The 13,672-nt window shown below is 28.2% G+C and overlaps 3 protein-coding genes across 4 annotated transcripts; 1 reads left to right on the top strand and 2 right to left on the bottom strand.

Moving 5' to 3' along the window:
- Window positions 1–154: 154 nt before the first annotated feature.
- Window positions 155–1,730, bottom strand: LOC122717359 (INO80 complex subunit E). Its single transcript, XM_043941374.1, has 6 exons — window positions 1,636–1,730; window positions 1,171–1,327; window positions 924–1,105; window positions 673–799; window positions 437–609; window positions 155–362 (listed from the first exon to the last, which is right to left on the bottom strand). Exons 2-6 carry the CDS (start codon window positions 1,312–1,314, stop codon window positions 278–280), a joined length of 711 nt encoding a protein of 236 aa, XP_043797309.1. The 5' UTR covers window positions 1,315–1,327; window positions 1,636–1,730; the 3' UTR covers window positions 155–277.
- LOC122717356 (importin-13) lies at window positions 1,729–13,654 on the bottom strand. Of its 2 annotated transcripts, none has more exons than XM_043941371.1 (9): window positions 13,124–13,654; window positions 12,885–13,049; window positions 12,660–12,809; window positions 12,293–12,546; window positions 11,279–12,041; window positions 10,206–11,115; window positions 9,961–10,107; window positions 9,607–9,894; window positions 1,729–1,744 (listed from the first exon to the last, which is right to left on the bottom strand). In XM_043941371.1, the coding sequence occupies exons 1-8, from the start codon at window positions 13,262–13,264 to the stop codon at window positions 9,623–9,625; spliced, it is 2,802 nt and encodes a 933-aa protein (XP_043797306.1). In that variant the 5' UTR covers window positions 13,265–13,654; the 3' UTR covers window positions 1,729–1,744; window positions 9,607–9,622. The 2 variants fall into 2 exon arrangements, with proteins under 2 accessions (XP_043797306.1, XP_043797305.1); XM_043941370.1 differs by lacking the exon at window positions 1,729–1,744 and adding an exon at window positions 3,687–3,801.
- LOC122717355 (5'-3' exoribonuclease 1) lies at window positions 2,407–8,932 on the top strand. The gene is made up of 17 exons (XM_043941369.1): window positions 2,407–2,691; window positions 2,900–3,791; window positions 3,869–4,119; window positions 4,193–4,320; window positions 4,388–4,770; window positions 4,835–5,130; window positions 5,208–5,473; window positions 5,540–5,819; window positions 5,883–6,161; window positions 6,236–6,399; window positions 6,473–6,855; window positions 6,927–7,375; window positions 7,562–7,609; window positions 7,682–7,846; window positions 7,927–8,148; window positions 8,233–8,664; window positions 8,744–8,932. The coding sequence occupies exons 1-17, from the start codon at window positions 2,617–2,619 to the stop codon at window positions 8,918–8,920; spliced, it is 4,890 nt and encodes a 1,629-aa protein (XP_043797304.1). The 5' UTR covers window positions 2,407–2,616; the 3' UTR covers window positions 8,921–8,932.
- Window positions 13,655–13,672: the final 18 nt, after the last annotated feature.

Genomic DNA, 13,672 nt, shown 5'->3' with positions numbered 1-13,672 from the left:
TGATAATTTCAGTTTGTTATCGTTATTGTTTATATCATTTTATGAAGTTATGTAAAGATAAAGCTCATTATAAAATATAACAATTTTTTTATATAATTTTATCCTATTTATTATAAATACACATGAATAGGGAAGAGAGGATCAAAATATCTCGTTACATGTATAAAAACTTGTATTACGTTACGAAGAATACAGTTAAGTTAACTAAGATATTATTAATGAAATATGTAATAATGTGCAGTTTGTAATTAATCACTAAATTATGAATAAACGTTTGTCACTCAGCCATCATATCCACACTGGGGCAATCTTCACCTATATTACTCGGAGATGTTTCTAATTCTCCGATTTCGTTAGATTCGCTGTAAATATAAATTTCATATATGTATTTCTATAAACTTTTTAGAATATAAATTTTTAAAATATTATTCTTTACCTGTCTAATGAAGGGTCATTGCTAAACATTTCAGTTGGAACAGTAGGTGGTGCTTTTTCTGGTACTAATTCCAAGTAAGTTTGTCGAGACTCTAGATGTCTTTCTACTTCTTCTGGTGTCATATGACCATCTGACATTAAAGACATTGGTACTATATTATTTGATGATTGTACCTGAAATATAAAATGTTTATGAAATAATTTACTTATTCATTAAAATTACACATAATTACTTACTATAGGTGTGTTATTTGATTTTGTCACTTTTGGAGTAGGTTTCTTCTTTTTACTTGTATTAAGAGGCTTTGTTACTGTTGGTATATGATGTGGTGTGTGATTACTAATGCCTATTTCTATTTTTTTTCTAAAAACAAAACATAAAATCAATATAAGTTGTAATTTGTTTATAAGATATTATTATATTAGATATTTATATTAGATATATTAGATATTATATTAGATATTATATTAGAATTTTTTTCAATTACCTTTTTGAAGTATCAAGACGTGTAACTTCCTCATCAGATGATTCTGTTTCATCACTTTCACTGAATGAAGCATCTACCTTCTCATATTGTAATAATCTATCCAATAAAAAACTTTTATCCCTATTTACTTTAAGTAGTTTCCTTTGTGTAGATCGTAAAGCTTCTTGAAAACATTCATTTTCCTAAAATAATTATTAAACAATACAATTGCAATTAAAACATAAATAAAAATATTAAATATACATACATAAATTAAAAATTTTAATTTTCTTTTAAGATTTCGATATTGATCCTTGTAATTAGGCACTTCCTCCTCTGGACTATCATCGTCATCATCTTCTGCATCTGCATTGTTGTTTGCAATTGAACGACAATACCATTCTTCCAACATTGATCATCCGCAACTAAAAATTGATAAACATAAAATTATTTACAAACGTTATTTTATACAATATTTTATAAAAATGTAATAAAGAAGTCATTTTTAATATCGTTTATTCGTATAATTATAAAAAATATTTTTATGCAATATAATTTCTCTATAATTTATATATTATAATAAATATATTATTAATGTCAATTTAATGCTATTTAAGGTTAACTTCTCAGTAATAGAAGATAGGTTGACAACATATTTAATAGAAAATTAAAGAATAATCAGATAGAACTGTAAAATTTGAATTAAAATAAAATAAAATGCAGTAACACTTACGCAAAACTTTAAAATGATTTCTTTTGTGATGCGAATAATCTAGATGAACAATTAGGAAGATAAATAAGTTGTTTATGACTGGCTTCCATTCTGAATTTCTTTATCGATTCTATAGTAAATTCAAAATATTATCATTCGACAAAAAATATTAAATTAAATATTTACATAAATATTTAATAAATTCTTCTTTTAGAAGATAAACAATAAAAATTTTTATAAATTTCTTAAATATTAAATCAACAATTTTTAAATATATTTTTTAAATTTATAATAATAAAAAAATTGTAATTTTCTCATTTATGAAATAAGCGATAAATTTATGTAATTATCAAATTAAGATTTCATAATTTTGTGCAATATATATTAAATAAATAAATCATACAAAAAATATATAAAAATATATTATCTTTATATATTGTAATATATAAATATATTATTTTATTTATTAATTATTTATTATTTCACGTATCTTTTAATAAATCATAAGTAAATATTGATTATATCTAATTAATGTATAATGATGACAAAAATAAAAGATTGAATTATAAATAATAAAATGATAACTGTTGTACATATTTTTCGCCAAAAAATTTAAATATTATAAATAAATTTTTTTAAATTCGAAACGAGAAATAAAATATTTTTTAATATTTAAAAAGTTGATATAGTTATTATTTTTTATTTTTTTAAAGAACCATATTTTCTTCTTTTTTAATGAGTATTTAAAACTTTTAAAAAAATAATTTATAATTATCACCATCGATGCGCTATGTTACATGTTCTAATTTGTTTCAAAGAGTTTCCTATCTTCTCAAAACTGATTGTCTATGAATATATTGAAGTAAAATTAATAAACTTACATGGTCGAAGTTTTTAGTTTTTATAAAACAGTCTTTAGAGAAGAAATTGTTAAGTGTTACTGTCACAGTGCAAATCTTTTAAAACGTTTTTAATAATTAAAAAAGGATTTTTGCATTCCAAATGGGTATACCGAAGTTCTTTCGATACATAAATGAAAGATATCCTTGTCTCACAGAAAAATTGAAGGACTATCAGGTAATTAAAAAAAAAAAGTTGTCAACAGTACTTGCCCTTTATGTTTTTACGATTCTTTATCATTACTCGATACTTGTCTTCTTTGCATTTTTTCTATACATTCTGTTACTATAAATTTTTTGGTTTTTTAAAATATGCATATAAATAATATCTTAAAAATAAATATATCTTCATCATATTATCAATATATGATTATCATTATTTCCAGATACCTGAATTTGATAATTTATATTTAGATTTAAATGGTATTATACATGAATGCTCACATCCGGACGATACGGATGTTACGTTCCGCATTTCAGAAGAAATTATATTCAAAAATATATTTCGTTATATTCAGGTATTATTTTGCATGATCCAGCCTCAAAAGTTATTTTTTATAGCGATTGATGGCGTGGCGCCACGTGCGAAAATTAATCAACAAAGAAGCAGACGTTTTAAAGCTGCAAAAGATGCACAAATTCAAGAAGCTAAAGCAAAAGCTAAAGGTATAAATTTACCTAAAGAAAAAAGATTTGATTCTAATTGTATAACTCCAGGAACACTTTTTATGTCCAAACTGGATGAACAATTAAAATATTTTATTACATATAAAATATCAACTGACAAACTTTGGCAAAAGTGTAAAGTTATATTAAGCGGATCTCAGGTTCCTGGAGAAGGAGAACACAAAATAATGGATTACATACGTCATATGAAAGCACAACCAAATTATGATGTAAATACTAAACATTGTTTATATGGTTTAGATGCAGACTTAATAATGTTAGGTTTATGCACTCATGAAATACATTTTACATTGTTGAGGGAAGAATTGACATTTGGTAAAAAACAAAGAAAAGTTTGTTTAACTCCAGAGGAGACAAAGTTTTGTCTATTTCATTTATCTCTATTAAGAGAATATATAAATCATGAGTTTTCCTCATTAAAGGAAAAATTGCCTTTTTCATATGATTTAGAAAAGATAATTGATGACTGGATTTTAATGGGATTTCTTATAGGAAATGATTTTATACCACATCTGCCAAATTTACATATTATACATGGTGCATTGTCTGTACTATATCAAGTATATATCGACGTAATGCCTACATTAGATGGTCAGATAATCTAAAACAAAAAAAGCATGTAATACAATATATTTCATAAGTTACTTAAATTTAAAAATTTATTTTAGGTTATATAAATGAAGCGGGAACGTTAAGATTAGATAGATTCGAAAAATTCATGGAAAGACTTAGTCGTTTCGATATATTACAATTTTCTGAATATTATGCAGATTTGAAATATCTTGAAAGTAAAACAGGAAGATCTCTTATCGAAACTGAAAAACTCAATGAGAAAAAATCAAGTAATGAAGAAATTCGTTCTCCAAAGAAAGTACAAGATAAAGAATTCGATATGTTACTTAGAACTGCCGCGGAGATGGTATTTAAATCGTATTTATTTATTTAAATAATGGAAATTTATAATACTTGATTTTTAATATTGATTCTTGCAGTCATTAGGAAGATATGATGATGAAGACGGTGGAGATGATAAGTCAGATAGTGAAATGTACACAATGGAATTTGTTCAATGCAAGAAAGATTATTATATTAATAAACTAAAATATGAAAATATAGATGAGTAAGTATAATTAACAAAAATTATGTAATCTAATTTATACATTCTCTATGTATATTAACTATTTTAGAGATTTTTTACGTTCACAAGCCGAGGGTTATGTTAGAGCAATTCAATGGAATTTAAATTATTATTACAATGGATGTTGTAGCTGGTCGTGGTATTATCCACATCATTATGCACCTTATATTTCTGATATAAAAGATTTCAAAGATTTGAAATTGGAATTTGAATTAGGAGAACCATTTTTACCATTCGAACAATTATTGGCTGTGTTACCATCTTATAGTAAAGAATTATTACCATCAGCATTCCAAACATTATTAACTGAAGAACAATCTCCTATAATTAACTATTATCCATCAGAATTTGAAACAGATTTAAATGGCAAGGAGCAAGAGTGGGAGGCTGTAGTACTTATTCCATTTATAAATGAAAAAGATCTATTAGATGGTAACTAAAAGATTGCAAAATTTAATTTTTCTATAAATTAAAATTATTAATTAAAATTTTACAGCAATGGCGCCTCATTATTCAAAATTAACTTTGGAAGAACAAGCAAGAAACAAACATGGACCAATGTGTTTATTCACTTATACAGAAGAAGAATTAGGCATGTATCATGCACCTGAATATTTTCCTAATGTTATTAATAATTATGCAAAAGTGCAACTAATTAATCGTGAAGACATTTATGTTCCTCGAGAAAAATTAATACGGGGCTTGTGTTCTGGTGTAAGACCAGATATATACTATCCTGGTTTTTCTACTATACAACATATAGAGCATAGTGCAAGTTTGGAAAAAGCTAAAGTAAATTATCTAAAATTTTCTCTTCGTTATTTTATCTATTCTACTTTATTTTATTAAAGTATTGTCATCATGTATAGATAAAAGTATTCCAACGACAATCTAATCGAGAAAGTATGATTTTACATATAAAACCACAGCCCAAGATTAATTTAACGACTATAGGATCAAAATTATTAGGTCAAATAGTGTTTGTAAATTGGCCACATTTAAAGGAAGCTTTGGTAATTGGTGTTTCTAGTTCTTCTTGTATGAAAATGAATTTAATTAATCCGCAAATAAAACGTTTATATGATACTATTGATGGATCAGAATGGACTGTGGAGAAAAAACGTATAACAGAAACGTAAGTAATTAAAAAATTTTTTTTAATACTGTTTTTATAATATTAATATTAAATTATTATTTGTAGCTATAAAGATCGTCTCGGAGTGGATATCGGAGAAACTAAATTTTTAGTTCATGTACGATTATTGGTAGGCAAAAAATACACTTTCGGTTCTTATGGAAAAGTGCATATTGAAAAACATTGGAGTGAAATACCAAGTTGTTATGCTTATCAGACTATAGTAAAAGATATCACAATTCATTGCAATAATAATACACCAATATACAAAACTGTTAATGATATTTTCGAACCAGGGATTACATGTTTTATGTTGGGACATCCATATTATGGAGCAACGGGAAAAGTATGACGTGCAAAATAATAGGAAAACAATGAACCTTTAAGTTCCATTTTTTTCTTTTGATAGGTTCGCGAATCCGCGATTTGTAAAAAATCAGGTCGGATAAAAGTATCTGTAATTACGGTGCGTGAACCATCTTTTGAAGGAATCAAACAAATTCAAGCTGATCTTCAAACTCAGTATATGCGCGGAAATATAGCTTCACAAAGATTGGGTATAAGTCCTTTACTTTTAAGCAGAATTACCGGTACGATTTTTGTAAAACAATCCTCAAATGGACTTCAACAAGATGAAGTTACACACAACATTGGATTTAATTTAAAATTCACTAAGAAGAATGCGGAGGTATGCAAATATATATATATATATTCTATTTTTTTTTTTAATAAAACAATTCTTATTTTTTTCTTTAATTTTAGATTCCTGGTTATACTCGAAAAGCAGAAGACGGTCCTTGGTTTTATAGTCCCAAAGTTCTCGATTTAATTCGTAGTTATATGTTGAGATGTCCTACTCTGTTCGAGCGATTAGCTCAAAATCCAACCACAGGTATCTTTCAAGAGGAAGATCTATTTATTAAAGGGTAAAGAGTAATTTAATTAACAGTCAATTTTTAGCAAATTTGATCATTGATTTGCAATATTTTGATGTTACAGTTCTGGAGAATTAAATGATACAGTGGCATGGTTGAAAGAACAACTTCATGGAATAGAAAGCCGGACGTGTGGCAGGGAAACCGTTGAAAGTTCTATAGTAAAAAAACTTGAAGAAGAAGTGGATACATATCTGAAATCACCAAATAGTATTGGAAAAGTTGTAGATATGCAAGTACAACCATATTTGCTTTATACACCAAGTTTGCGTGTACGCAATCTTTCACCTGATCCAAAAGCAGAAACTTATTTGTTAGATAGAATTTGTTGCATTAAAGATAATTTCACTGTACCTCTTGGATATAAAGGAACTGTAATTGGAATACAAAAAATGGAAAACGTGTCAGATACTATGTATGATGTTTTGTTCGATAAACCAATCATAGGTGTGTGTAATTTTCTATTTATTTACTATTTCTTTAACAATAAATTTGATTCAGTTTAATATTATTTTTAGGTGGTCTTAGTATAAATGGTTCTTCTGAATTCCGCGCATATCGTTTAGCAGCTCTTGATTTTATAAATATTAGTTATGGACAAAGAATAGAACATAGTAAAGAAACTATAAATACAAATGCAGAATCTACAGAACAATGGAAAAATCTTATGTCTAACCAGGAAACACAATCGCGCACAAATGCTAGTACATCGTATAAGAATGAAAATCATTTGCCAATCGAGGCAGCGATGTCACCAAAATGGATTGTTCATAAGAATACCGAAGAAACGACAAAAAATCAATTAACTCACAAATTTAAACAGTACAATGTACAGAATACTGTGAATATTCGAAAATCGCATAAAACAATGAAAAATATGCAACTTCCTCAGAACACACAGAAAAAGTCATCTATAGAACCAACGTCTGAATTTCAGGCAATATGGAATGAATTGCATAAAAAACAGGTTAGTATTTTATGAATATAAGATGTTTTATCTAAATAAAACCATTTAAATCTTTTTTTTTTTTGCTTTTAATATATTCGAATTTATAATATATATACTATATTATATATTATTTTTAATTTTGAAATTATTTTAATTGTGTCTAATAATATTTTAACAAATTTTAAATACTAATATAATTTATAGGAATTAAACAAAGCTACACCACAAGCTTCAACAAAACTCGAAAATCCGGTAAGCATAGTTACATAATTCTCTTCTCATTTTACTATAATAATTTACTTACAATTATCAATTATATTTCAGCCTCAAGATCCTAGTGCTTTCTTGAAGGCAGTGTTAAAAATTCCTGATGGAAGTGCTCAAGAACATCAACAATCTGGAGTATGTAAAACACCTAAATGTTCAAATAATTCACAGAAAGAAAACAAAGCATTAGATACACCACCTTTAGTGCAACAAATGTTCGATGTAAATACTTATTTCAATACTTATTTGTTATTTAAATATTATTTCACTTTTTAGAAGAAAAAAAAATTGTTTTATTCCAGCATGCTCGACAGAATGATAAGACACCAACATGGTATTGCTCACAATTATTGAATTACTATCAACTCAGTGGAGCAGGAATGCCTCGATATAGCTATTTTTGTATTGGAGAAAGTAATTTGATTCAAGCACAAATTCTTCTACCAGACAAAAGGATATTTGTGGGAGATCCATGTGTGAATCACGAACAGGCAGCAGGAAGTGCTGCAAAAAAAGTTTATGCAGTAATTTATTTAATTATTTCATTGAATTATCTTTTTAAATTTTTGTATTTTAATTAATTAAATTTATTTCCAATTTTTTAACAGGAATTAAAGTTAGCTAACTTATTGCCAAATATGAAAATACTTCTACCACCTCCTCAACATTGGTATTCTAATCCCCAGAACAGTAATTGGTCACAAAATATAAGATCACCAACCACACCATATTATCCACCAGAACCTAAATTTCTTCAACTTTCTCCTGAATGGGTCAAAAAAGATCATCGCAGTACTAATTCTCAAGATACGTCCAAACAGAATAATCAGTATAAGCATCATATTCAATCAAAAACATCTCAAAACGAACCAAAGTCAGAGACAAAGAAATGCCCAACAACTTTTGTACCCTTACAAGCACAAAAAAAAAGTAGACATATAATAGCTAAAAAGGCTATTAGTAAAGATAGTGCAAATCAAAGTGCCAAAGACAATCCTCAACCTATAATACAACAAAAAGAAAAGGAATTGCCTACAAAGGTTTGTTAAAAAAATATATCTTTTCTCCTTGAAATAATTATAAATTGTAAATATTCAATTTTAAACTTAATTTTTTCAGACGATAAAAGTAGAAACCGCCAGCACAATTGTCGAAAAACAAAAACCAGTGCAAAGTACCTCACATCAAGTACAAAATACACAGACCGTGATTAAACCTAAAAAATCGCGAGTTGCTGCAAAATTTTGCATATCATCACAAATTGAAGAAAACAATCACAGTAAAAGTTCAACTTAAAAAAGAAAAAGAATATTCGTCGATAAGCAATAAATGCATTTCGACGTGTTTATCTCTTTTTCATATATTTCTTTTTGATATTATATAATAAAAATTCCAAAAAAAAAATGAAGGTGCATGTATGCAGAAAAAAACTTCAAAAACATTGAAGTATCATGCGTATAATACTCAATTATAAATAATTTTTATTTTAAAGTTTCCTTTTTGCCTCCTTTTTGTAAGCATATGAACTCGTTATACGTGTGAATGATGTTAAAGTGTCCAAGTTAATTCGTAATATTCACTTAATGTAATTACGAAGTAACAAGGATAAATGAGTATTTTATATGTTTCAATGTTTTATGAAGAACAGTATTGATTATTATAAGCTACAGTATATACATCATATTGAAGAAGAAAAATGACTCGTTTGTAAACTTTTAAAACATGCTGATCAATAAGAATGAATAAAAAAAAGTCAATGTATTATGTAATATACATTTGTTTATCGCTTTTTCTTTGTATATGTAATTTTTTTAATATACACATTATAGTTTTTATTTAAAATTATTTGTTATATAAAAGATAAACGTTACCCTTATCAAATCAATCCGCGCCAAAAGATATTTTACATAGAATAGAGTAGCGTTTATTTAATAATTGGCTTATTCTTTAATTCATTATTGTGATTAATTATTTTTTGTTACCTTTTCTTTTTCTCTTTTATTGCTTGCGTGTCATTACATTCCAATTATTTGCTGAAGATAAATTCTGCAAACTAAAATTTTGCAATAATTCACACATCCGTTTGTTCGTTCGTTCTCGCAGCACATTTTTAACGAAAGCGTCCTTTTGTGCTTGCGAAATTGTGAATAAGGCACCATGTTTCTCGAAGGCGACACGAAGCCACTGTGCTGTCCATTCTATGCATGTCTTATTTAATGTCAATAAAACTTCTGCGTGAGGCTCCAGATTACTCCGTGGTACTTCGCCTCCTATTATATATTTATTATTACGAAAATGTTCAAAATTTTTACAAATATGTTTATCTATTTACATACCCACACACTGCAAAATCACAGAAACTAATTGTTGACCAATTGGTTGTACGAACGTCTGTAAGTGTGGACTCTGAGTAATAGCATGAGTAAGAAAATGTCCGGCTGCTCTGACAGTACCCGTTTCTGGTAACGTTAAGCAATCAATTCCTGTAATAAATAAAATTAGATTTTTAAAAATTTTATTCTTTATAGATTTTTAAGTTTTATAAATAAAAGAATAACGTAAATTAAAATTTAAAATTTACCACATTGCAACATTTCAGGAATTTGATCAGGAATTTGTAATAACATTCTGGTATTCTTTTTGCAAATTTGAGCCAATAATCCAAGATACGCTTCCATTAATTCTGCCCAATCAGACAAATTTCCATTTACAGATCTGCAAGCCCTAACACCACATAGAGTAATTGAGCTTATATCCGCGAAAATGGGACCTATTATGTTGTTCGGATCTCGTCCAAACAATAATACAAGTTGTCGAAGAAGATTTAAGGCAGCGGGATGAGGCCAAGTCTTATACGAGTTTGCCAAGATAAGAAGCAGAGGTCGAGCATCTTCCTCTGGATGCAACAATGACGTTAAGGATTTTTGAGCGCAAATATACATCTCTTCTAATGTGAAATTATCTTGACCCCATTCGGGATGAGCAACGATTTGACTAAATATTGGTAATAAACCATCTAACACAGCCTTTCCAATAGAACCTTCCAATGTAGAGAAAAACATGGTAGCCATTTTTAATTGATTTATCACTGCACCACGTGCTATAAACCAAGGTTGTTGCAGAAGTTCTCGAATTTTTATTATACATAAACCTAATGTAGCATCTAAGTGAGCTAATTGTTCATCAACAGAAGGTAAAGTATTCAATAATTTTCCAGCTGCATACATTAATCGCAAACCCTCTGCACATCCTGGAGTAACATTCGGAAGAGTTCGTTCAATAGTATTGAGAATAGATGGAGCAAAAGGTGTAAGTTGTTGCTCACATTCTCGAGCTAAATCTTTTAAAGCCATAGTAGCAAAAGGTGCTGTCACCGAACCTCTTGTTAATCCTAAAGTAACAATTCGGAGCACCCTTTCAAGCCAAGGATCTGGATGTTCTCCGATCCATTCCGCATATGCTCCCATTGTTGAACATGCACATGCAAGTACCTGAAAACATAGAATAAAATCTTATATATTTATATTGCTAAATAAAGTAAAGTAAATTTAAATTTACTATTTTTTTTATAAACATGATATTTTTTTTATAAACAAATAATCATAACATATAATTTGATTATGCACCATTTTAATACAAGAGAATTTGTTGTACCTCTCCAGGGTAATGATCATATGGGATATGACTAAGAACCAAATCCATCAAAGCAGGAATGTAGTGGGATTCCTCAATACCAACACTGTCTGCTAAAGCCTCAAAAGCATGCAATGTAGATTCTACTTCTGTCCATTTTCCGGAGTTATCTAATGTTTGACTCAGCCTTTGTCCTAGAAGCACTAGTAAATCTTGTCCTAACACTCTGTAACAATAGTCCAAAGCATCTGCCACATCTTGTCTATAACACCTGAAAAGCTCTCGTTCATCTGCATCTCCTGCTTCGCTAAGAGACAGAGGAAGTGTTGATTTTCTTAATAATGCTTGAACTAATCTTGCATAAACAGGTTTCAGAATCAACAAAGCACGACTTTCATAAGGCTGGTCGAGAGTAGGAAGATAGTCCTGTAAGGCGTACCAAAATCCAAATGGAATAGAACTGCGAGTTTCATTTGTAGGATATCTTCCTTCTTGTTCAGAACATTGTAAAAGTAATTCAATTAAACCTTCAACAGTCCATTTCTGTGTTTCGTTTCCTTCTTCTACTAAAGCATTTAGAAATGTTCTACTATGAGCCTCTCCAATTGCAGTTAAAATTTCACAAAAATATTTTCTATTATATTGCCTTGCCATGGTTACCAAACTATGTGTCCATTCCCACAATGTTTGTGGTCTCTTTGGAAGCTCACTATGAGTTACTATCATGTTCAAGCATTCTTGTACAACTTCCCAGCCTCTGACATTTTCTTCATCATGTCCTTCCCTTTAAAATTGTGCAATTTAATTTATAAATATACTATGAATATATATATATATATATATATATATACTGAATTTTATATATATGAATATATATATATATATATATAAAATATATTATTTATATTTATATATATGTGGTATATATAGTATTATATTATATAGTACATATATATATATTTATCTTTATATTACTAATTTATAATAAATATACTTTTGTATTCTATTTATTATTATCATATATATATATTATACCTGCTTGGAGCATAATATGCTGCAGCTGCTAACAAATGGGAATATATTTGTCCTGTTGCCTCAAGAGGAAGTTGACCAACTTTAAGCCAAGCTAATGCACATTCCATAGCTAATAAGTGCATATCATTATCAATGTCTTGAGAGTTTGGATTGCACATTAAAAAAACTTGTTGTAAAAGCCAGGTTGTCTTATACCATCCATTTACTAAACATTCATGTAACTTGGCTCGTCTTGCTTCATGTCTTCTTTCAAACTGATAATATTATCAATATTATTAATATTATTATTTATTGTTTATTATATTTATTATATTATTTATTATCTATTATTTTTATTAGATTTATAAATTATTTATATATATTTTACCTCTATAGGTAATACAGAAAGTGTACGTAATAATAGTTCTAACATGGGAAGAGAATTATATGATAACATTCGCATCAATTCATCTACAACATTTTTATCCTTGTCATCATTCTCTGCCATTGCACAAGTATTTGCTACAAATCCAGCTAACTATAACAATAAAATTCTCTATTTAATTATCTAATTAACTTAAATTAAATTGAATAAATTCAAATAAAATATTACCGCATGACAGAGTTTAGACAGAACAACCTTTGGCATATTTGGCTGCTTCATAAAGTTTATTAAACGCTCCTGCAAAGCAGGATACTCACTCTTGGGTACTTCTTCCCATTGCTTAGAAATTTTGGCATGCAATGTAGTAGCTGCATAAAATTGAGCTTCTCTTGACTATAATAAAAATCAAAATTATTATTTTTAACAAGATATTTATATTTACATGAGAAAAAGAATATTCCATGTACCTTGGAAGGATCAAGAAGTTCCCAGACAAAAGTCCAGGCTTCTGGAGAGGCCTGAACTCTGAGGAGCCATGCATGCACATCATTATTTCCTTCCGCGTAAAACTGTTTCACAGCTTGATCGATTACAGTTGCATAATCCATCGTAAATTGTTTGCTAAATTTTATAAATAATCTTATATGTTCGATAACTACTAAATCTATACTTGAAAAGACCTCATTGTCATTAAAGAACTACTTCTCTCGTCTAATTTCGTCAGAATTTTATATTTAGTTCGTTTCAATGTTTCTTTCACTAATAAGTATTCTATCATTTTCCTTGTAAATCATTTAAAGCGTGGTCCCGTATGAAATTCTTGCACATAAATTGCTTAATCCCTGTTTACACAGTCCTTTTCGATTTTTCGACCGTCTTCAAAATTTCATGATTGCGCGCAAAAACGACATCTTTCGCTATCGGCCAACAGCTCTATTTTTATTATATTTTTTAGAAACACACCTTAATTTTATTACAATTTTCAATCATTGAAAAATGAATTGAGTGTGTATAAA

Source organism: Apis laboriosa, unplaced genomic scaffold (genome assembly GCF_014066325.1).
Source record: "Apis laboriosa isolate Shangri-la unplaced genomic scaffold, ASM1406632v1 scaffold4_cov146, whole genome shotgun sequence".
Classification (NCBI taxonomy): Eukaryota; Metazoa; Arthropoda; class Insecta; order Hymenoptera; family Apidae; genus Apis; species Apis laboriosa.
Note: the sequence above shows the minus strand (reverse complement) of the source record. Positions and strands in the feature narration are given on the sequence as shown.